Below are 25,072 nucleotides of genomic sequence, written 5' to 3' on the forward strand. Positions count from 1 at the left end.
GTAGAAACTATTGTGATGTCACAATTCATACGTTCTCACGTGATGTCGATGTGTGAAGCTGTTAAGTGCTGACCTCCCTTATTTTAAAATCCTATTTGGCAAGACATATGATGAGGAACTGAATATTTTCTTCTTTCTAAAGCAACTAGATGGCTACATGCAGAAATAACAGTAGGAAATGAAATGGGGGGGAAAAAGAAGAAAAGAATATAACAGGAGCTCTGAGCACATTTCACCTTTGTCTTTTATTTACACAAGCAGGGAGCACTGTTTTGAGGCGGTTTCAAGACCAAGGCCTCCCCCCATAGACTTTTTTTCAACCCCCCTTTAAGTACATGCAAACAGGAAGCCCTGGTCTCGTCACTCCTCAGTCAATGCAGTATTCATTCTTGCCGAGAAGGCTAAGATGGAGGCTGTACAAAGGGATTACTGGTACTCACTGGCACTTTTGACTTTTCTCATTATTCTCAAAGGTATTGTGCTAATTCATTCTCATGATTCTTAAAAGTATAGCAAGCCTCTTTTATGGTCTATTACTATAGACCGGACAGCTTATCATTGTTTTCTTGAGTAAAAAGATTTTTTCAATCTAAGTGCGTTATCTCCTTTGTAATGATAAATATTGTATTAGAACATACATAACAAGTAAATACAAACCCTATTTGGATGTAATGGCTTGTCACAACTTAAATATGCATGTTCGTGTTCAACAAGTCCGTTTTTAAGGGTAAAGGCTCTCTTAAAATGTGATATTACTCTTTTTTCCTAACCCGTAGACAATAAAATTCTATTGAGATGGAAGTTCTTCAGAATGCAATTTTAATAATTTGTTGAATTAAATTTCAAATGGCTTCTAATTTTTTCAAGTTATTTACCATGGTTTGTAATTATGCAGTACTTTTTTCCACACGTATAATGAATTAGTGATGATTCTTGTGATTGCTCCGTAAGCACTCATGCTGTCATTGTTGTTTATCTCCTCCGTGATTTGGTACGTAATTCAGCATCGCTTCAGAAGAGTGGTGATGAAACCGTAAGACTGGAGGATGGGATGATCCTGGAGTGTTTGTGTCCCTGGGATGGGAACCTCAGTATGGTCTCCTGGACCAAAGTACCCGGCAAAAACCCCATAGCTGTTTACCATCCACGGTTTGGGCCGAACCTTGCAGTCGGGTACAACGACAGGCTGGCGTTCCTGAATAGAACCTCTATGGATGGAAGCATCTCAATCGCCAATGTCACAGAAGAGGATGCTGGTCTTTACCAGTGCTCCATGCAGACCTTTCCTCTTGGGACATGGACTAGAGATGTCCAGGTGATAAAAGAGAGTAAGTTACAGCCCCTTTGAATTACCTGAGATTGTATATATCATTTGGCTCTGGAGCAAAGGAAGAGCCAATAGGACTCAGGTCTGGAGTGTTGGCAATAGGAAAGCTGTTGTTCTTTGAGAAAATGCAAAAGGGGTCGTTTACATTCTGAACAACAGGGGCCGTATTATTTGAATGGATGGAGACAAAATAACGTTTTAACTGTTACAATGATATGACACCAATGATATGACAATAAGTTGCTTTCATGTACTGAATATGGCGTCTTGTGTACATCATCAGTTTGAAAGAACTTAGCTTTAATCATGTTCAGCGAAGTGGCTGGATTGGGCTGAAATAATTTCCATAGTTCTTAGGTTACGTTCAGACTGCAGGCAAAAGTGGCCCAAATCAGATTTTTGGGGGGTTAAGTGACCAAGTCAGACTTCTTCAGAAGTAGTGTGAACACTCAAATCTTGCCCAGATCTAATTTTTTCAAATCAGATTTAGACCACTTCCATATGTGGTCCTGAATCAGACCCAGGTCTGATTTCTTTTCAATGTGGCCGTAGTGTGAACAATCAAGGCGTATTTGATGCGACTTTTACGTCAATTTACATATACAGTACATTTGTCACAATTATGCGCCGGCGGGAGTTAGCTGATGTCATTGTTACTGTTCTTTTGCACATGCGGGTCAGTTCGGCACCGCAAACAGTTCACACTGGAATCTGATATAAGCCACATTTTAAAAGGTAATGTGAACAGCCAAACAAAAAATCAGATCTGAGCAAAAAATCTGAATTGAGTATAAGACTTGCGGAGTATGTGTGTGATTAATTCATGTTCATTCATGTTTACTTTGCACGTCATAACAGATTTTTTGCCTCATTCGGAAGTGACTATGATGGTGGGTGGGAATCTGACTGTGGTATGCCCCATCTACAATTACACTGTCAGTGAAGACTTCATCAGTGAGATCCTCATTAGGAAGGATGACCAGGAGCACATCATCGGCAGGTGTATACTGCAAGATGGCACTTATGTGTTGAAGGACCAGCATGAGACGATACCAGTCAACTGTGCCGATCCCCACCTCGGTGTGACCTTTGAACTCAACAACTTGATCATTGCGGACGAAGGCCGATACCGGTGTTTGATGAGCACCGAACACGGCGTTGAAATCTTCACATATCAACTGACTGTCCACTCTCAAGGTGAGGAAAACCTTCGCCTTGACGGGCAAGGTAATTTCAATTAAGGCCTTTCATTTGATTTCAGACTTTCAAAATGTTTTGGTCATTGGTCAGTGTCCCTTCGAAGTAAAGCACAACTTTTAATTAGATGGGATAGGAGGGATTGATGCTTTAGGGACGCATGTATGGATATTTAGATTATATTACTTCATACATTATTAGAAGCTCCCACGTGGAAACAGACAGACAAACATATGCAGAAAGAGATAGAGAGAGATGCCAATTAACGCTTATAGCAGTCCTTCTGCCTGCACTGTCTGCTGCTCTCTCTGTTGTCTGTATGGCTACTAGAGTAAGGAAGAAAGGAAGGATGTTGATTCACCTCTCGTTGCTACACTCTGAAATATATTGACATTACACAGTGGCAAATCCCTGCATCAATACAGACACCCAAGGAAATTGGATTAAAAAAATAACACATTGAGGTCACAGAATAACGGTAAAATGTACCTTACATTGACGAGTTTCTATGGTCTGGACTTTTCTTGGCATTACCAAGAACACTTGGTCAGGTGTTGCATGCAAACAGTGATGAATGCATTTAGCTAAGCTAAGGTGTTGAAAAATGAAGAGACACTCTGGAGCAAGGACTGTGAGACGGATCATCGGAATAGTCAAGGTATGTCACATGATGTTTTAATTTTTGTTAATTAGCCTCTGTTAGGTAATGGTAGGAAGCTGAGCCATATTATAACTAGTGACAGTGTGACCGATGTGCCTTAATTGAGTCATGTCTGGTCCCACAAGACTTTGTAGCATAACTGCAGGAGACCAGCTAGTGGCTAACATATGGTAGCAGCCTTTGAATGATCACATTCTATTTGATATTATTGTTATAGTTTGCTGCAACAAATAATTGTTTTGGACCATGTTTATTTTGTTAATTTTTTTTCTCCTTCAGATTTTTTTGAATTTATTTAATTTTTACTTAATGTATGTGCAAAAGAGGCAACAATAGAAAAAGATGTGTAGGGGTGGCAAGCTAGAAATCCGTGGGAAGCTTGGCAGTTGGTAGAAACTAGCTAATATTAGTTACTGCACTTTTTATCTCTTCAGATGAACTTCACACACCCACTATTGGTCCTGAGGAAGCTGGGTCTTCCTCAACACTACATCAAGTACAGGTGTTAGAAGGTAATTAGCCTGTTATTTGCAATGGGCTCATAGAGATATATGGTTGTAAAATAACATGGTTGTAAAACATCAATTGCTTCCGCTGTATTTCAGGTTGTTGAATTAAGTAATCTGTTTGCCCTGTGTAGATGTAAATCCATCTGAGGGAATACCCGTCACTGAATTGCCCCCCTCAGATACTGCCCATGATGTGACTGATCCTTCAGGTGATTATACTAGTCATCATCATCATCATCATCATCATCAATCATCTTCCATCATCATCATCATCATCCATCATCATCATCATCATCATCATCATCTATCATTGCTCCTCCATCCATTCTCCATCAACCTGCACCTGCCAAGTATTCCCTTGGATACATATGATATGAATATGCAGACTAATCTTTATTCTATGGAAATCCAGCTCCAGCTGAGAGAATGTTTACCACTGATTCAGCCTCTTCAGCCACAACTAACTCTGTGCGTCATCCTTCAGGTGTGTACATCATTAGAATTATTATTATTATCAGTAGTAGTAGTATTAGCAGTAGTAGATGTGAAATAAGGTATGTGAATTTTAACTTGCATGTATTTATATAATCTGTGTTCACTCCATGTGAATCTAGGTCCAGTTGAGGGAATGTCAACCACAGCACTGGCTTCAGTCATAGCCATCACTGTGCCACATACCTTAGGTTAGTCGTGCTGGTCGTCGTTGTTGTTGTTTGTTGTGGTAGTAGCAGTAGTAGGTGTTGCACTGCATGATAAGAAAACACAATCTATGTTTGTGATGTAAACCCAGCCTCTACTAAGGGAATGTCAACCACTGAAATGGCTCCCTCAGTGGGAAACACCATTGTGGCTCTTCCACAAGGTTAGTAGTGGCTGTAGTAGTAGTTGCCGAAGTAATAGATGTAGTAGTAAGTGTATCTTTACAATAGACTTATATACAGTAATTGATTTTCGCATTTTGTATGATCTGTAGGTAAACTAATGTTTCCCCCCTGTCAATCCAGCTCCATCTGAGGGAATGCTTTCCACTGAATCAGTCATAGCCACCACTGTGCCTCATCCTACAGGTTAGCTGCAGTAGTAGTAATAGTTATAGTAGTAGGTGTTTGTATGATATGAAAATACAAACTAATATGTTTGTGATGTAGATCCACCTTTAACTGAAGCCATGTCTACCACTAAATTGGCTCCTGCAGTCATAACCACCGCTGGGTTTCATCTCCCAGGTTAGTAGTACTAGGGGCCAAGCAGTAAAGCTGCATAGGCATCCATTGTGTTCCTACCTTTTCTTATGATAGGGGGCCAAGCAGAAAAGCTGCCTTTTCTTGTTCATCGTCTTTCTATTTCTTTCACCATGAAAGTCTAAGGCAGCTATTAAATTTGGCACACGGATTGTGGAAAAACCATTGATTCATTATTTTGTTCAAGTTTCATGCTTGTATCCTAATGTGCCCAATGGGTTGAAATTGGACATGTTTTTGTTTGTACATATAATGCTTGAAGAGCACACCCAATTGTCAAAATCGTTGGATTTCTTCAATCAAGTGAAGATCAACACTCCTTATGATGTCAAGAGGACATTGTAATGCTTGAAAGAGGCTTTGTAATGCTTGTTTTCTCGACAAAATTTTAATGAAAAAGGGAAAAGAAACATATCCAAGTCTGACCAGTGAAGAGAAGAGACAAAATTCTACGAAATCGGAAAGCAGATGGCTGGAAGACGATTGGCAAGAACTTATGGGCGTTGTGGTGAGGTGAAGAGACCAGAGGCACAGAACAAATGAAACAAATTCTGGAGGGGTGCATGACGACATTGGATGGATAAAACATATTTCTTTTCTGGGGAAAAAAAGAAATTTATGTTCTGAATGCAAACTTTTGAATGGTAGTGTATAAACTGCTGCAGAAAGTTGGGATTGGATTGGAGTCTCCGTATGTGGATCATCTTGTAACGTGGTATCTTCCTCTGCTCAGAGGGCTGCAGGTCCCCACCACAATTCGGCCCCTGTAGGGGTTCCTTCCCTCGGTTCTACTATGATGTCACCACTCAAAGCTGTGAGAGTTTCATCTATGGTGGGTGTCGGGGTAATTCCAATAGCTTTTTGACTCAAGAGGAGTGTGAGTCAACATGCAAAAGCATAACTGGTGAGTGTATCTTACTGTAAATATGCAGTAGTACCACATTTGTGAACGTGGTTGTAGGAAAACAGAAACTTACTGTCTGTTCAAACCTATTGTTTGATTTGCTTTTGTCCACATAAGGGAGTAAATTCCCATAATGTTGAATAATGGCTTAGGTTCAGTTCAGTTTAACATGCCCTCTCCATTTGTAAATGAAGAGCAGACTGATCCATCTTTGGATACTTTGGAGCAAATATTCTGTAACTAGATTAGCACACCATTTCCCAGTTTCACTGAAGAGAGACAAATAAGCAATAAGCCACGAGAGGCCGTAGGTTACACTAAGGTGCGTTGTTAGGCACAACGCCCAAGCGGAGTGCCTAAAATCCCCCTTAGCTGTTCTATAATTAGTGTAACCTATGGACTCGAGTGGCTTATTGCTTTTCTAAAATGGTTACTACATACTGTAGTATGTATGTAATAAGATTTCATAAAATAGAGGCACAGCAATGAGAAATGTAAGTATTTATTCATAGATAATCACCCTTCCGCCAAGAAATATATTTCCTCTATGAGAATGGTTGCCAAGCAACATCGAGACACAGCAACTCTTACTTTTTGTATCAAGTTGTGTTAGCACAGTAAAAAAGAATGAATTGCGGTCAAGGTGTATGTTTGTGCTGATTATACAATGGCATGGAACGTAAATCAGCCAATCATAATTTAGGACCGGAACTATCCCTTTTGGAACTTGGATTTTGGCGCTGGTCATGGTGACAATTTATTTATCACATTGTAAAATTGATACAGTTTGAAAATGGGTCAGATTGTGGTTGTGGTCAGAGAATTGATTATCAGCATGAAAAATGTCTGCAGATGATGGTCTTGATCTTACAGATGAATACAGAGAGCAAGTGTTGGCCCTGTTTTAATAGTGTAGCCAACGTTCTCTGGTGAAATTTGTAGGTTAACTGCTTTTAAAGTTGAATTACTATACAGTTTTAGTACTATACAGCAGAGCTGTGTTGACACCCATTCAGTCTCTACCTTTTACTATTTTTGCTCTTCTTTCTTCTTTTGCCATTGGAGTCTAAGGCAACTTCTAGAAGAGTATGGTCAATTTGTCACACTGATTGGGGATGGTCTCATGATTCATTTCAACAAGCGTTATGTCTGTGTCTTGAGCACTCTACCAACAACAATGGGTCAAATATGGAAGTGTGTTTATGCAACTAAATTTAAAAAGCATTCCCAATTTTCAAAAATGATGTACTGTTGGATTCATGGAAACTATGTCCCTCTGAACTGTTTGGCTGCCAGATTGTTGCATGTAGCTGTATTAATCACCTCTATATTTTTTCTTCTGCCTTTGGAGTCCATGACACCTTTTTTGGTAAAAGGTTTTGAAATTTGGCACACTAGGAACTCTCCTGATTATTATGTCTTGAGCAACACTAGTGGTTGATGTCAGAGGTGTGTTTACAGATGCTACTTTTGAAAGGTATGGCAGATCTTCAAAATTTAAGGGAACTGTTGGATTCATTGGATGAAACCAAGTTTAATATACTATATTTCACCACATCCAACATTCTGAATTGGATTGGAAATGGATTCAGGAATGGATTCACCGTTTTTGAAGCTGTCCAAAAAAGAGTGTCATTTGACACATGGGAGTACTGCAATAAGGAAAAACCTATTCATCCTAATGTTTTGTTGATGTGTTGGCCTTGTGGGCGAAGTGGTTGATAATATCTCATGCTGGAAGATCCCAAGGATGGGACATGACCACATTGAGTGTAATCAGAAACCTTGAAAACCCTTTTCAGTGACCACAAACCTTAGAAACATGAACTTCAGGAAAACCTTGTGGAAGTAATCATGGATTTTTCATTTTCAAAGCCATTTGTCTGTTACAGACGATTTACTTTTGCTGAAAACAGGAAGCAAGATCATATCTTGGGCAGTCTTTGGTCAGTTGACCCAAACTTGCCATGAATGCTTTCTGCCATGCCCATGCCATAAAATGGCATCAAGTTTCCATAACAACTATGCCCTGCTGGGCTGCTTGGCCCCCTCAACACTGCTGGAAGCTATGTTTTTTTACTCTTGTAGTAGTTGTAGTTTTTGTAGTAGTAAGTAGTTGTAATGTAGTAAGGAGTATACTTATATATGACACTAATGTGTTTTCTCACCATGTATATCTAGGTCCATCTGAGGGAGTGACCACTGAATTGACTCCCTCGGTCCTAGCCACCACTATGCCTCATCCCCCAGGTCACCACTAGTGGTTGTTATTTGAGTTATAGTCGTGGTAGTAGTGGCTGTTGTCATGATCATTGTTCTTATTTTGTTGTAATTGTCAGCGTTATTGTTGTTGTGTTTGTCACCAGTGTTGCCATCATCGTTTTGTTGTTGTTGTTGTAGTTGATAAGTAGACTTCTACATTGTATGATAGACAAATGTAAAATAATGTGTTTTTCCCCACGATAATTCAACCACTGAATCGGCTTCCTCAGTTGTAGCGACCACTGTGCCACATCCACCAGAGGAGTAGTCCATCTAGCAAGCAAAACACAAATCCTGGCTTATTTTTATAATTCCATTAATGTGGCTTTTTGGAAATCCCAGCTCGGCAACCGTGATAATTTATGCCACTGAACTAGCCTGCTCAATTGCAGGCTAATTTTCCAGCTTAATTTAACTGTGAGAGTGAGAGTAGTATTTGTTATCATAATTGTTGTTGTTGTTTTCTTATTGCATCATCATTGTTGTCTTTGTGTATGTTGCTTTTTTATTTTAAATTTGTTGTCACCAGTGTTGTTGATCATGTCTTTGTGGTTGTTGTTTTATTGTTGTTGCCATTGTTGTTGTAGTAGTAAGTTGATTTCCCATTTGTATCTATAACTGTAATATAGTTAAAAGAGTGTTTTTTTCCCATGTAAATCCAGCTCCATCTGAAGGAAAGTCAACTACTGACTTGGCACCCTCAGTTGTAGCCATCACTGTACCTCCACCAGGTTAGCAGCAGTAATTGTTGTAGTGGTGGCAGTAGTAGTTGTTGTCTTTGTTGTCATTGATGTTTCATTGTGTTTGTTGACATCATTGTCGTTGCCGATGTTGTAATTTTGTCAACAATGTTGTTGTTCTTTCATTATTATTGATGTCTTCATCGTTGTCGACGCTGTCGTCATTGCCTTCGCTGTCGTCCATTGTCCAACCATTGTCGTTGTTGCCGTAGTAGTGAGTGGATTTCCCTACTGTAGGATCTATTGGTAAATGAATGTGCTTTCCCCACTCTAGCTCCATCTGAGGAAGCATCTTCCACTGAATCGGCTCCCGACGTCGCCACTACTGTGCCGCTTCCTCCAGGTTAGCAATAGTAGTGATGGTAACGGGCGTAGTAATAGTAGTACATTTCACCCCATAAATATGTGAACTAATCTGTGTTTGTGTTGTGCATTCAGAGCCATCTGAGGGCATATCTGCCACTGAACCTGCTTCCTCAGCCAAAGCTACCACTGTGCCTCATTCCACAGGTGTGTACAGATGATCTCAGAGCAAAGTGTTATCAGTGGAATTAACCCTATTATTATTAGCTAACCCTATAGCCTATTATTATTATTTGTAATAGTATTAATATCATTATCATTATTATTGTTATTAGTTGCAGCAGCAGTATCAGCATAATCAATGATGCCCTGCAATGTACAGTATGTAAATGCTTTTTAAAATTAATTTTAGTTGAGTGGATTAGCACTTATTGTAAGAAAAGGCAACCATTTTATAATATCAGAAATTGTCTCTGATAATGCAAGCTATAATTGTATGTTGGCTTATATGTTATATGCTTATATATGTGTAATTTATGCAATGTGTAATTTGTTTTTAAGCTTAAACTCACAATAAAAGTACTGATTGACATACATATTTTATGTGTATATATTTCTCCCTAAGTGTTTGTGTTTTTAGTTGATTCACACTACTTTGCGTGATCTCTGGTTCAGTGTCACCTCAGTTATAAACTAACAGATATTAACAATCATGCTGTAATCACACACATCTAGTCCATATAATTCATCATTATACTTATCATAACGGATACTGACAAGGTATTTTGATTTCTTTGACACGAGAGCTTTCATGTGAAAGTCATTAACACAATGACATTGAGTGTATTCACACTTGCTTGTGATGGTCGTGTGAGCGTGTTATCACTGCCACAAGTGCACCTGCTTTTCCCTGCTTACACCCACTCCCCACCCTCATTTTCCTTTATCCTCTGAATTTAATTGTATGGATTTGTATACTGCCATAAATGATAGAAACAGTCTCAAAGTGCTTGACAAGGTCTGATCTCCCAAGAGACCCCCCCACCTCCCTAACACACACACACACACACACACACACATACACAACAACCAGAATCTAAAGTACATTTAGTCAATATTTGGTTTGATGGAAATTCTAAAAAAAAACAAGCAAATCTGCCTTAGCAAATGCCTTGAAGTACAAATACAGAATGTGAATGCAGCAACAGAAACTTTAACTAAACTAGACTTACCCACCTATTCAGAAAGACCCCCTCTCTCTCTGTCTGTTTGTCTGTCTGTCCTTGTTGTTTCCTGTCTGTCTCTGTCCCACTTACTTGTGATTTTAAGAAGAGCAATATTTAAGAAATTTCTTTTCTCATTTCATCTTCTCTCCTGCATAATTTAGCCAAATGAAAGTGGGTGGTTTCAACAGACTTTTAACAGGTGTGATGGTGGATAAGACTTTAGATATCAGCACAAAGAAAGATTGAGATAGCTCTGGAGAGTCATTGGATTATTAGAAAGACCTGGTTCACCCTTGTATGAGGCCCTAATATAATAATCATACCACAATATAGTATGTAGTATAGTATATAGTAGTATAGTATACAGACGCGGCTCGTTCACTTGGGCAGGAGGGGCAGAGCCCTACTTAAGATTCATCCACTAGAAAAGTAGATCCACAAAATATTTTTTTTAAATAAAATGTTGTTTGTTTATTATTGTAATCAGTGGCAAAGTACTCAATCATGTTACATTTTTGTATGATTTGCAAAGAAATTTCGCAAAGATCGCAAAGATCTCGTTGGTCATATCCGTAGTTGTTGTAGGCCTACTGTAACGTTACATTACAATACAGGTAGTAGCCTATATTAGTCCGCAAGAAGTTTGTGAGGTCAGGCAGACAGTTGAAAAATGGCTAGTGAACAGCGTGTGTGCAATAGTGTGGAGTTTCTCTTAAATAACTTATTCGAAAGACTTGAGTTTGTAGTTACCTTAGCTATCAAAGACCTAGGACCTGATAAGCCCGACATTAACATCATTATACCAACAAACAAAGGACAAGAGTCGGTCATTTAATCGACATTTTCAATGCTAGTGGTAGGCCATATGTCTGATAAGAAGCTCTGGTTGTCCTGAACGCAATAAAATGTTCTGTTTTCCATGCCTGCTTTTCCGATCTTCTGGGGGACAAGGGGATGTTTGGAGTAGGCTAGTGTAGGTGTGTGTGACATGAAACATTTTTCAGAGAAGGCAAAAAACATGAGGCTAGCATCTGAGTTGTGCAAATTAGCCATGCTGGGGAAAGCTAATATTGCAGCACAACTCAATGAGGGCTACACTGTAAGTCTTGAAATCGTGTAATGAGTTTGTTCACCTGAGAGTGACACAGATAAAGTAAGGCTGATTGCACAGACATTTGATGGAGCTATGTCATGAGAGGAGCATCTAGTGGAGTGCGTAAGAAAGTGCGAGACGTGTAGCCTACCCTAATTGCTATGCACATCAATTGAACCTGGTGATGGAAAAGGCTGCGTCAGCAGCATCCTCAGTGCGTGTCTTCTCGGATTTTTATAGTTTCTCCGCTTTTTTCACAAGATCTCCGAAAAGATTTAAAAGCTTATTTTGGAGTGTTTCGAAATAATTGAAACATCTGGAGATTTTAAAACAATCTCAGTTAGAGAGGCTAAAGGGTTTTCTCGAATGCTCTTAGATCCCGAGTTTTTATTCCTTAGACCTGTTCTAAGATCATGCCCCGTGTAGATGTGCTCTATGCACAGCTGCAGAAAAGAGCAATCGATGCAGTGGAGGCACACAGGGTTACAGACAAGTTTGTGGCCAACATGATAGGCCTACGTGATGTCCCGTGCCTTTGTGCAAAACATACCGGTGTCCAGGATAAGTGCAGGACCGCTTGTAACTTTGCGCAAATTGCCTATTCAGTGTTGTGACAATCATAGTTACCGCCACCGACAGATTTTCATTCACTGGCCATTTGTCTGCCGCCATCCTATTTGATAGTTCAAGCTTCCTCAAATTTTCCAAATCATTCCCCAAGGAGCTCTTGAAAAAAACTGCCCTTTTACGTGTATGTGTCACTTAATATTAATTTCTATACAAACCACGGTGGACACGCAAGCACTCATTCATAGATTATTTAGCCTACCTTTTTAATGAATAGCCTACTTTTAATTTACTCTTTAAAGTTGAGCTGGCTCTTAAACACAATAATTTCGTTACTTATAATTTCTTTTATGAGTAGGCTAGGCCTACATGACAATAAACATTTTAAACTTGACTATGAGAGCTGAGTGGTGTAAGGCGGCGTGAAGCCTACACTTGGAGCTCTAGTGGAATTTTGATTTCGCAACGAATTCTCGGTTATTTGTTTCCCTCTTGAGTTTTTCCCCCAAAGTAGTTCTCCACTGATCTGAGCTAATGAGCTGATTACCGGTACCTACATTGTAGCTTTTATTTGTCTGGAATCTCAACATTTTAAACTTCACTTCTTATAAATAAAATAACATTAAGTAGGCTATAGATTAATAATGCATGAACAAAACGGTATTTTGACCGCAAGTGGTAACATTATGGAATTCCATTCCCCAGATTTCGCTCATAGCCTAGCCATAGAAAGAAAGAGTCGTAAAAATGAACAAAATCTCCGTGGACCGCCCTTGTGCGTCCAGCTGCCGGTGACCTGGAACTATGCCAATTTCTTTTCTAAACTTGATCAACAGACTCTGCCCCGCCTATTTGTCAACCCAGGAGCCGCTACTGATAGTATATAGTATATTTCGTTTTGTAAGTTTTTCTTATCTTCTACTGTCTCTATTGTACAGTGGAGTTTTGTTATATGTTTATACTTATATTTACCATTTCTGCTGTAAGTGCATGTTGTGTGTGATGTTTGTAAGCTACTGAGACCTTGAATTTCCCCTTGGGGATCAATAAAGTATCTAGGCCTATCTATCTATATCTAATATCATAATCATAATGTAAATTTCAATTGAAAACAATCTACATTGAATTATTCCATTAAAATGCTCTTGCCAGATAATTTCATAACATCTTCCTATATGATTGAATGAGCTCCCTGCATGGAGTTGGTTAGGAGGCACCTTAGCATGACTTTATTAGCAAATCTCTTTAATGGATAGGTCCGAGGTCATGGCGTGAGTGGACAGAGTTCCTCAAAGCCGCCATAGTTGATGGAACTGGTCAATGCAGACAATGCCCTCGAGGGTGTGATCTAAAGTTGTATAGACATAATGGTTGCTGACTGACAGCAGTTATTTGGAGTTAGTAAATTGAAGAGTAGAGTTAGCTGTTAGCTTTGAAGGTTCCTAGACTAACTACAGTATATAAAGCAGTGGGTGTTTTTGAGTGAATGTAAATATATGCGCTTAATTACTGAACAACTAGCATACAGTGGTCAGTGGGTGGACATGGAATACCATCTCTTGGATCAGACTTGGGGGGGGCAGACAAGATGGCAAACAAAACTATGTATCGGAGACCCAAGACATTAAGACCTTGACTGTCAATAGAATCTGATTGTTTTGCTGGCTTGTTTTTGGATTTCCTTTGTTCAGTCCTCATTCCTTCCTTCAAGCTGCAACTATTAATCAATAAGGTGTCAACTTTTAAATTATTATAGTTTAGTGATTGTTCAATTGGTATGAGTCATTTCCGAAGAAAAAAAGTCTAAAACCATTTGCCTCCAGCCTGATGAATTTAAATATTGCCTGGTTTCTGTACTCCTCTGCTTTGGGGTACACAGACTGTGATCTTGCATTATTTTACTCTGTATAGAGTAATCTAACACTGTATAGACCAATCATATAATCAATTAATTGAGAAAATAATCAACAGATTAATCATCAATGGAAATATTCATTAATTGCTGTCCAAATTGTCATTTCAGACAACGGCTATTCTTGGATGGACTTCCTGGACATCCCTGAGGAGTATCGGATCTACGTGTACGCTGGGTCTGGGGCAGCTGGGCTGCTGCTCCTCCTGCTCATCATCATACTGGTCTGCTTGTACAGGTACTTTATCACTCTACATCAGTGTTTCTCAAAGTGTGCTCCGCAAGCTATCCCAAGTGGTCCGCGAGCAGACCATGAGTTGTTTGCAATATTACAAACTTGTATGCAAATCCAAACAGTTAATTAATCTATGCCAGTTTAAATCATATGAATCCTCTGACACAATAAGCAAGGTGCAAAGACAATAAGCAAGGTGGTTCAGTGTGTAGGCCTAATATACTGTTGAAGTAGGTCTACTCTTTTTCAGCTAGGTGGTCCTTGGTCTGAAAAAGTTTGAGAAACACTGCTCTACTGTACATCTCTGCTGGTGACCATGGTTTCAGATGCGTCATGTTGTGGCGGTGTATAAAAGACACACTACAGGCCCACCGTGCAAATTACATGTTTCATCAGGGTTTTCACCCCACCCTCCGTTTTCAAACTTTGGCTCTCCAAAGAACAGTTATATATTATGTTTGTCTTTAATGGCAAACACTTTTGTCCAAAGCGACTTACATCAATAATAATAAACATTATAATTAATTGATTATATATTACATATTATAATCTGGTATATTACACATTGTGTACTTTTTTAGAGCTGTGTTGTATGGTTTCATATATATTTTAAATACCCCCCAAAAAATGGAGCATTGCATCACTGTTTAAAAAATACCTGTAAATAGTGCCCTGATAAGACATAAACATGTGGTACTCCATGCACGTAGTCGAGTGTGGGGTGGATCATCTTACCAGGGCTGCAAAGTAACAGTGGCTGTTACGTTCTTGCTGGATGTTTTTCAGAGCAATTCCTCATCTGCTGCCTCCACACCATATGTTTGAAATTCAGCCCAGCTACCAGTCACTTAAGTTTTCGCTCTGGTGCGTGTGTGCGTGCGTGCGTGCGTGTGAGCGTGTGTGCACGTGTGCGTGTGTGTGTGCGCGTGTGTGTGTGCGTGTGGGAGATAGTGAGTGCGAGTAGGTGATGTTATAACTGGGTGTGTGATGAGGTTATATGCTTACTGCAGAGTGCCTGAGTATTCTTAACGTTCATTAGCAGACATATTCAAATGCCCTGACCAGGGTTCAGCCTGTTTCTAGGAAGCCTGATATCATGGCTTCTCAGCAAACTTGGCTGGTCTGCCCTGGCTTGAATTATGACATGCCTGTAATATTTCATGCTGAAAATGACATAGTTGGATTCAAACGGCATCTCTTTCCCCCAGGAGGAAAAAGAGACGGGAGGCATACAGAGTCAAACTCCATCCCGGGAGAAGATGGGTGAGCACATAACGCAAATTGAATATGTGAAATATAAAAAATAGAAGACATCCAGTACTGCACTGAGACCATTTGACTCCAAGTTCCTGCTGTCAATAGTGCTGCTTGCTGATGGCTTGCCATTGCTCAGGGGTTAATGAAAACTAATGTGGATGATGTGGATGGGGGGTGGTTGAACATTGCTCTCCCATGTCCACAATCCACACCTAAGATGTCTTTGAGCAAGGCATCTACTGTATCTATCTATTTATCTATCTAAGATTATAACATGACCCTGTTGTTGTCGTTGTTGATATTGTCATCGTTGTCGTTGTTGATTATGTTGATTTTGTCATGGTTGTGCTGATGTTGATGTGTTGTCTTTCGACTGTGTGCCTTGTGCAGCGCGACTCGGAGCAGGGTGGCTTCTACGACCGCATGAGGAAGGGCACCAGGTGGGGCAGACAGGAGCCCATTTATGCCAACGTTCGCACGGGACACAAACACAAGTACAAGCCCAAGCAGAAGAGGAAGAGATGATTCCACTACCTCTCTGAAACTCACGCTGCACCCTGCCAAAAAAAAAAAAAAAGTTTTGTTTGTTTTAAGGTCAAGGCAAACCCCAGGGGATCTGAGGACAGTGTGTTTCATGTGACGAAAGCGCAAGAGTGAAAGTGAAGCACATGGAATGAGCTGTGATGTGATGGAACTAACCTTGATGTGAATTCTAATACACACTCCCAAGAAAAAAACCTCCAACAAAGAAGGATAACCAACCATTACGGAAGTAATGTTTCCCTAAAAGACCCATCACTACTTTAATATTTAGCATAATGTTCATCTTAAGGCTACCACTGACCTCATGCTATATAACAATGCATCTAAATCCAATAGTAGAATTGCAATTTCTCCCTTTAGCAGGAGTTTTTTTCTGATTATTTTATATGTTAAAGGGTGCAGAGTACAAGGGTCCATTTTCAATACCAGGAACCCTCTACAGTCAAGGTCATTAGCTCTCAAAAAATCTATACAGCGGACAGTAAAAGAGCATAGTTGTAAGTTCCATCCAATGACTAAAAAAAAACATAAAAAAAACAATGGATAATTTATGCTTAGTCAGAACCAAAGACACAGGAAGAAACCAAAAATGGCTAAGACCAATTTTGGCTTTGTTTTGCTGTAGAACGTAAGTGCATGACACCATGCGCAACATATCCATGTTTTCTATACTCATTGGTTCTTGCAGAAAGGTTCTTCTGGAACTTCTCCGCAAAACACTCAATGATTCTAGATATCCGTTTGGTGCACAGCACCCAGAATGGCAGATCCCTCACTGATCCACCAGAACTGAGCCAAATCGGGCTGAATCAGGGATGGATCTCTTCCAGAATCAGCTGATGGCCACCATTCCTCAGATCCCTCATTGTTCCTGTCTGACGCCTCTGACCGTGAATACCAGTTCTGTGGCAGCCCAGGGCTGTAGGCGTGGATGAATTCGCTATTCACTGCCATTGTAGCTGAATGAGGTAAGAGTGGTCTGCCTAGTTTCTTTATCTGTGCATAAATAGAACCATGGACTGTAGAGATTAGCTGGTCACTTTGCAATAGTGGCGGAGGGATGGTAGAGAGTGGACCCTCTGAACAGTTTTTATTTTATGTTTTATTTTATTTTGTCATTATTTATGTAAAGCTTCCTATAAAGAGTAATGTTCAGAGAAACCATATGTTGGTTTTTTTATGTTGTTTGTTCGACTTTTAGTGAAATAAAATATGAAACTTGAAAAGGGACTGTATGTGTGCCATGATGTGCTAGACGTTTATACAGAATGGGCGAGGACGCAATTAATAATTAGCCAAGGTTCTCTTTTTGTTGTTGTTTAAACAAAGTGACACTTCACTCACTGAGATAATGCTTAGTTTTGGAGTAGTCAGTTGAAAAAATGGATGAGGATGATGCAAATTCACACAAACTTCTAATGTTTGACATTTGGTGGGAACACACTTACATATTTTGTGTGTGTGTGTGTTTGAGTGAGTCAGTGTGCATTGCTATATAATGAACAGAATTGCATACATATGTATATAATCCACATGTCATTTATTCAACCCCTAAGAGCAGCAAACACTCGTGTTGGAACAGAATTACAATATGACACAAAAAAACACAAAATACACGGCAGGTACACAACAAAAACATGGTCAGTGTATCATACTATATGGCATCAATAACTTTTTGTTCTTCCAAAAATAAACTTTTTGTATATGATAAATAATTATAATTGAACACATTTTAGACAGTATGAGATACTGTTAGCCATTTTTAATAGGCATACCTACTTGTCTTTTTCCCCACATCGATTTTGAATTTAATTGTTGCAACAAACACAAAGCAATTTTTACACCACAGACCAAGTAGGCTACACCTCTGGCCAGGGCTGCTCTTTTAAAGATCCCACAGGGAATCTTCAGGATGTAGAAATGTTCCAGTTTGCAGTAGAGAGACAGAGGGGTTTGGGGGAGGTGGGGCTAACAACCATAATTAAGGTCACAGCATAACATTTTCATTTCTGCTTTAAGAGGTTGATGGCTGTATCCTCCACACTGCTCTTAAGCCAGCCTGGACACCCAGCCTAGTCATGCAGAACTCCTGGTTGCCATGGTATCTTAATGACTTCCCCTTGGTCTTTTCCCTACAAGGACACAACACCAAAAATACACACACTCTCTCACACACACACACACACACACACACACACACACACACACTTGACAGTGGCTCACAGATGCGGGCCTGAACTGGCACAGATCCGTTTTTCGTGTCGGCAGTTATTTGGGTCAAGCCGGACGAGTGAAGTTTTCCCATCCGAAACAGTTACGCAGGGTGACAGCACGACTCCCCTGTGAGTCACAAGTGTGTGTTTGTTTGGCCTGATTGTCTTTGTAGGTAAAGAAGCCGGTGTCAGGCTCATTAATTTCCCGCTGCCTCCGCATTTTCAAAGAGCTTCCGACAGCTCAGACTCAGCAGAGACACCTTTACGTCTTCTCTTGTCTGCTCTTTGTCATCCCTGCTCTTCAATAAAATGGCAGAGGCATCTAGAGTCATTATTACAATGGAAATACACTCAGTAAGCTACAAGAGGCTTTTTCTAATCTGACATTTTTGACCAACAACCCTCCTCCCTGGATATCAGAAGGCACTTCATACAGCAGTTCATAGGTGAGTAGCCGTGTAGGGAGACAGAAGTGGATAATGAGAATCTGACCCTGTCCCCCACATACATGTCAATTTTTTAAAACAAAAATATCCCCTCAAAGATGGTGTGAATGCCGACAAACACAAAACTATCATAGGGCATGTCATGGGTATATATGAGGTTGCCAAACTGCAATGGAACTATATTTATCAATATTCATGGGAGAGAGAAAAACAAACTCAACACAAAACCTGACATCAAGACATATGGTAGGCTACGTCAACTGGACATGGTGACTTACAAATGAACAAGAAGAAAAAGATGTTACTATGTTGTCAACATATAATTGCAGAAAAATAAATCTGTATTTAAATCTACAAGAGGAAAAAAGTTTTTGGTGCAACTTCCACCCTACTGTTGTTTTACAACAGGTAGCCTACAAAAGGATACTCCTTTCGTCATTATATTAACTGCTCTACAAATCACTGTTATCATTTTAAATACATTAAAATATAATGTATTTAATATACATTATATGTTTTTATATCGTAGAATCTTATATGTGTCCCTAGAGGGTCGCTAAAACGAAGGAATGTCTCGTTTTGGCTTGATAGGGATATCTATGTAGTGCTCGTCATTGCAGAGGTGCTGTGCTGTAGTCTGTTTCATAGTCACTAGAGGGCGACAGAGCTTGCTCTTGGTTTGGGGACGAGCATGACGCGTCCTCTTTTTGCTCAGACAGGAAACTTGGGAACGTCTGCGCCCGAGGAATCAGCGTCAGCGTCAGGCTGCTCCCTGTCAAAAGAGGCAGAAGAGAAGGCCGTAATTAGCATCGTTAACATTCATCTTGTTCATATTTTACCCCCAGGGCAGAAAGGGAAAGAGATTAGTACCATCTATTACATTCTATTTTACTGTGGCAGCTAAAGAGCTAAGAAGCAAATAGCCAGGGACCACTCAAGGCTTCAGTTTAAAGCCCATCTTAAAATATTTCATTTTTTAAGGAATTCCTCCTTGAACACTTGAAATCCTACTGGCTTTTGCCACATTTATTTTAACTTCATATTCCTAAGACTGTGTCCACATAAAAATCATGAGCAACACTGCCTTGCTGCTGTTAACATTAATTGTAGAGAGTGTTCATGTCAGCATTGATTAATACCCATTAGTTTGCATTTCACTTGCTTGATTCAAATTAATAACCCAATTTGATGGGTCCCTAATGCAGTGGCTGCTTAGCTGCAGAGGGAGATGGATACCTGGGCTGGGAGCTACTGGACGCCTCTAATTAATTATAGATGAAAGGGAGAGCCCAAAAAAACACAGAGGTGAGGCGAGGATACCCTCATTGGTAATTGCAAAGCACACAAAAGCAGAGCAATACACAGAGAGAGAGAGAGAGAGACACACACAGACACACACACACTATATATAAATAAGACTGCACCACTCCTACATGAAAACACATAGTTTGTCACTATGTGTGTGTGTGTGTGCGCGCACGACTGTGTGTGTGTGTGTGTGTGTGTGTGTATGTGTTACTCGGCATGTGTTTGTGTAGCCTGTATAACACACGTGTGTGTGTGTATGTGTGTTGTGTGTAAAAGCATAGGCCAAACTGGAAATTACAGTTATTAACAGCGCACTCTGCCACATAGGAGTCCAGCAAGGTGTGACCACGGTCAGAGTTTGCGTGTTTCTCTCCTACAGTCCCCCCATCCTACCTGCACAGCTTCCGTCCACTAACACTGGCCACCGGCCTATGATCAGAGCTGGTCATGGTGGAGGACAGTCTATTCTGAGCCATGCATGCCTTGTGCTCATCACTCATGCTCAGGAAATGTATGCAAGCCCGAGACTTCCCAGCATGAGCCAAGCAGGCCACCGTAGGCTAGGGCAGGGGGGCAGAGTGGGTTGAGTTGTAGTTTGCCAGGGCTCCTGGCCACAGAACGTGCTCCAGTCACCTTGGAAATCGCTGTCAAGCTGCAGCCCTGGCGACTGAGGCGGGCCGGCCCAGGTGGCCGGTGGTGGACGGGCCAGCCTGGCAAGCTGATTAGCGGGCTGGACGGGACGCCTGACTGGCCGGCTGGTTGACTGCTAGTGGTGGGTGGAAAAGGGAGCAGGAGCCAGGGGCTACTCACACCCTCAACACAGCGTGTCCCAGTCACACACACACACACACACACATAAATACACACAAACACACACGCAGGTTATTTGTAACCTGTCCCCCCTCACCCAACACACACACATACACAAAGTCAATTCTTCCCTACATAGCTGACCCAAACTCACACCTTCAATACACATATACACACACACACACACACAAAGAGAGAAACTGCCAGAGGGCACGGAAGAGCCAGAGTCTCATCTGGTCCATTCCAAAAGAGCCCATTAAGAAATCTATTATCATAATATTAATTAGGACACAACTCAGACAGGGGTGGGAGGGAGGGAGGCAGGGGGTAGGCCTACAGCACACTCACGTTCACCATCACAAGGGCTTAACAGTCAATTACAAGCAACCGGTGGAGTGACTCCAGTCACTCTCAGTGCACACGGCAGTGCCGTGACAACACAAACAATGAGACTGTTCTAGAAGGCACTTCTCCCTGATGCCAAATTATGTGCCACAAGCAGAGCAACATTACTAACAGCAAACAATTTCAACAGGCCTGACTGTTCTATTGCTCTCTCTCTGTCTGTTGGTTTTGGTCTGAAATGGCTGAAGTGCTATGTAATCTAATCTGAACCACACATAGCACAATCTAATCAGTATATACTGTATATATTTTATATATATATTGTCTGGGGGAAAAGTGAGCTGCCATTTTAATGTTCCAGGTGTTTGAGTTTCATTGTGAAAAAAAAACCCCACAATAAATTGGGCGATTGGAGCAGGCAGTAAACAAGCACATTTGTTGGGCAAGGGAGCTTCTGTGGCACTGGAGTGCCTGCAGCCTGAGGCCCCTGCATCATCTCACTCCCCCTGGGGCTCTCCTGAACTCCATCACCGGCCGGGAAGAGGGGGGAGGTGGGGGTGGGGTGGGGTGTGTGCAGGAAGATGAGGGATGTGTCATTGCTTTGTCATTATAGGGGACGGTTGCGTCACTCTACCTGGTGGAACAGATGCTGCTGAATTATGGTGGTGGGAAGCCATTTGAAGTGGAGTGCGTAAAGAAAGAAGCGTGTGTGAGAGTGTTTGTGTGTGTGTGGTTCAGGGCAACTGGTGGAGCAACACAACTCACTCCACCCTCAGATGATTCATGAGCGGTGGCTGGTAGGTAAGTCGAGTAGGTGGGCAGATGTTAGCGTTCCACTGCCTCTACAGCCCCACCCCCCCTCCCTTCTCGTTCGCTCACTCGCATACTTTACTGCCGTTAGCCACCGGATCGACCTTCGCCCGGTTCCACCGTGCCGTTCATCACTATCCCTACGTAATACCCCCATCACCCACGGGATCTAAATGAGACAGGGCTGATGCAGACTCCATTAGAATTGCTAATGCTAAAAAGACTGTTGAATACTTCACTAAATAACACCTCACCCCTACAGCAACTGCACACAATTACTTTTCAAACTTTGCAGTTGGAATAAAAGTGGTATCCTTGTACTTTTCCTTTTCGATATAACAGCCTGTAATTGATCCATTTGAGAGCAGAGTGTGGGGACTTTTTTTCCTGCTAACTTTAAAGTGCACTTATTTCTCTGCATCAGCAATCCTTCCATTGAACAAAGCACTGAAGACATTTTCTCTCTCTCTCTCTCTTCCTCCTCCTCTCTCTCTCACTGGAATATAAGACCCACATACCAGTAAGAGATTGGTGTCATATTTCTATAAAAAATAAAGAACCCATCATCGTTTAGGGCCTCTGCTCAGGCTTGTTGCTTATTTTCAATGCCAACATAAAAGTCCAAGCATATCTGACAGTCCATTTGAAACTGAAAATGACCATAGTAGCAGCAGTGGACCCTGGAGGAGATGTGGCTCTCATCTGACTTGGGTTGCCTGGGGCGACCCAGGGCCACATCAGGGCCGGATGGTCTCCAGTCAAAGCTGCTATTCTGGAGAGAGGGAAATGAGCAGAACAATCTATTTCTAAAAACGCATTACAATAAATCTGATGTGCTGCCTTTAATTTGCAGGCTTCCGTTTGCCTTTGAGTAGCCAACGATTTGCTGAACATGTCAAGCCCGAGATGAGGTTGAGTTTTGCCAGCGAAACAGAAAAGAAAAATCCACTGTCTGCCGCAATAAGTTCACCTTGTCAACAGCATTGGCTCGAGGCTACCCGACTTTCACCCTTTTCTTTCTTTTATTCCACATTGCTTTCTTTTCTCCTTTCCTGCTTTTGTTTTTTTCTTCCCTTTTGTTCATTCATCTGTCACAGAAACAGGTTGTCATAAGCGACAACCCCCACTCCACGCACATACACTCACACACACACACTCGCACACGCACACTCTCTATTTTTCTCTGATCAAACCACAGGAGACTGGGAACAGGTGCTACGAATGACACACCTGGGACCAATCTAGTCAATCAGGCCTCAACAGACCCTTCTGAAGATAACAAGCTCCATCTCCACCCTAAGACACTCCCTGTCTCCTGGACAGCTTATTAACAAAATGAAAAATTGCATGCCAAACCAATGTTTGCTGCAGTTCTACTGCACCACTGAAGATACCCTACATCCTTCTACAAGTCCGTCACTTACACAGTCAACAGTCAAACTGTTCATAGGGGGAATGCAACACTGTGTCATACAAACTGCCGCACTGTTGGAGATGTGATTCATCCGGTGCTTGTGTGAGGTGGTGGTGCAGTGGTGAATCATACGACATGCGGACGAGGAGGAAGCTTTTCCACGGCTTAGCTTTGAACTCGTACGGTCTCACGCGGCTTGCGCTGAGCCACGGCTGTATCGTCCGCTATTCTCCACAGTTAACTACACATGCGCTCAATAATTAACAGCGAGGGTGTGAGAGAGCGAGCCTGCTAAAAATAAGTTTTTCCTGCAATCTTTTTTTTTTTTTTTTTGAAGCCGGAGAGTTTAACAGAAGGTAAAGCGTCCCCCCTGGGCATACCAGCACAAAACGAGCTGCCCACAGCGCTCTACGTGAGCGAGAGGATGTTGTTGATGACACGGGGGAGGCTTGACGGAGAAGCTGTCATCCGCTGGGGTGATTCTGAGTAAGGTGGAGGGTGGGGGTGGGGGTGGGGTGGGGGTTGGCAGCCGTGGCCCTTTCTACTGTGGGTCCATCTCCACTCCGGGACCTGGTGAAGCCCACACTCAAAAACACACTCAAGCGGACAGCCACCCAGCGTGTCTGCTCTGTAATTAAAACTCCTGTGTTTTGGTTGCCGGTGCAAATAAAAAAAAAGGAGTGTTTTCACAGTTTGATGATTAGCTAAATGAAAAATAAACAAATAGCACTGCAGCGTAGCTCCAGCTCCCGGCTGAACAGCATCCAGTGGGCTCCCCTTAATTACACCTTGGGACCAGGGGGCATTTAGTCTTAAACGTACCATGACTCAGGAAATTGAGCATGTTGATTGCAAATTCATCTTGTGTACAATCAAGTAGGGCAGAGGGAGGAAGTTAGGTGCAAAGGTTCCATTCCTCACCTGAATTGGGGCCAATACAATCCATATTCTGCATTAGGCAGTGAGGGTCATTTTCTTTTGAAAGAAAACCCATAGACAAAGCACAGAGGGTGAGAGTGAGACTGGTGGTGATAACCTGACATTTCTGCACCTTAGCTAGCTCACAGTGTATACTGCTATGAGACCTGTGGGGTGTATTACGAATCTCGATTAGTGGGTTAGCGAGGTATGTTGCGCTCAAAGCCAGGGTATGCTGTGACACGAAAGTGGATCTGTTTTAGTGTCGCTATATCACCATGGTATCTTTTGCTGTCAACCAAACCTGGTCGGGAGGAGGTTATGTGCTAAGTTATAGCTCAAATCGTGTAATCTACCACACACTGACCAATCAATTGTCTTAAAAACGAAGTTATCTCACGTGTAGGATTCTGTCATATATCTTACAAGTGGAGCTCCGCCTCTACTAACATTTTGGATCTCGAATGCGCTTTAATAGGGCGGTGCGTGCAAATATCCCACTATGGACGTGTATACCATACAACAACTGATGACAATTGATTTATTTGATGTTATTGGTTAGACACAAAAAATGACCGCAGTGTAGATTAAGCTATCGCTCATGAATGCGGAAGTAATTGTTTATAAATAGAGGCGGTCTTGTGCGTCGCCACGTTTCACGATTGGCCAACGTCATCCCAACACCGAAACGCCAAGACAGATCTGAGCTGAAAGCCTAGTTTGACAAATATATCACATAACTGCTATCGTAGTATCACTTAACGTATACCCCTGAGTCAAGGCTTTGTCAAGCCTCGATATGTCTACATAGCCTAGATATGTCTAACGTGC

The 25,072-nt window shown here is 41.4% G+C and overlaps 2 protein-coding genes across 13 annotated transcripts in view; one reads left to right on the forward strand and one right to left on the reverse strand.

Moving 5' to 3' along the window:
• The first annotated feature begins 49 nt into the window (after nt 1-49).
• Nucleotides 50-17,203, forward strand: cd226 (CD226 molecule). 12 transcript variants are annotated; one of them, XM_048266919.1, is made up of 18 exons: nt 50-473; nt 1,005-1,328; nt 2,186-2,524; nt 3,620-3,697; nt 3,826-3,903; nt 4,107-4,178; nt 4,309-4,377; nt 4,485-4,556; nt 4,699-4,761; nt 4,843-4,920; nt 5,669-5,839; nt 8,021-8,089; nt 8,764-8,832; nt 9,116-9,184; nt 9,280-9,351; nt 14,054-14,180; nt 15,386-15,440; nt 15,825-17,203. In XM_048266919.1, exons 1-18 carry the CDS (start codon nt 407-409, stop codon nt 15,957-15,959), a joined length of 2,007 nt encoding a protein of 668 aa, XP_048122876.1. In that variant the 5' UTR covers nt 50-406; the 3' UTR covers nt 15,960-17,203. The 12 variants fall into 12 exon arrangements, with proteins under 12 accessions (XP_048122876.1, XP_048122877.1, XP_048122880.1 ...); XM_048266920.1 differs by lacking the exon at nt 8,021-8,089; XM_048266923.1 differs by lacking the exon at nt 5,669-5,839.
• A 297-nt stretch (nt 17,204-17,500) lies between these two features.
• dok6 (docking protein 6) overlaps nt 17,501-25,072 on the reverse strand; it is a 47,901-nt gene continuing 40,329 nt past the window's right edge. Inside the window, exon 8 of the mRNA XM_048265686.1 lies at nt 17,501-19,408. Within this exon, the coding sequence (XP_048121643.1) occupies nt 19,248-19,408 (161 nt within the window). The 3' untranslated portion in view covers nt 17,501-19,247. The remainder of the gene's footprint in view (nt 19,409-25,072) is intronic.

This window comes from Alosa alosa, chromosome 16 (assembly GCF_017589495.1).
Source record: "Alosa alosa isolate M-15738 ecotype Scorff River chromosome 16, AALO_Geno_1.1, whole genome shotgun sequence".
Lineage (NCBI taxonomy): Eukaryota > Metazoa > Chordata > Actinopteri > Clupeiformes > Clupeidae > Alosa > Alosa alosa.

What these genes read in the sequence shown, in the direction of transcription:
- cd226 (XM_048266919.1), top strand. Translation starts at nt 407, where the DNA reads ATGGAGGCTGTACAAAGGGATTACTGGTACTCACTGGCACTTTTGACT. An exon ending in ACTGACTGTCCACTCTCAAG is followed by an intron (nt 2,525 to 3,619) that starts GTGAGGAAAACC and finishes TTATCTCTTCAG; the next exon opens with ATGAACTTCACACACCCACT. An exon ending in CTCTGTGCGTCATCCTTCAG is followed by an intron (nt 4,179 to 4,308) that starts GTGTGTACATCA and finishes ATGTGAATCTAG; the next exon opens with GTCCAGTTGAGGGAATGTCA.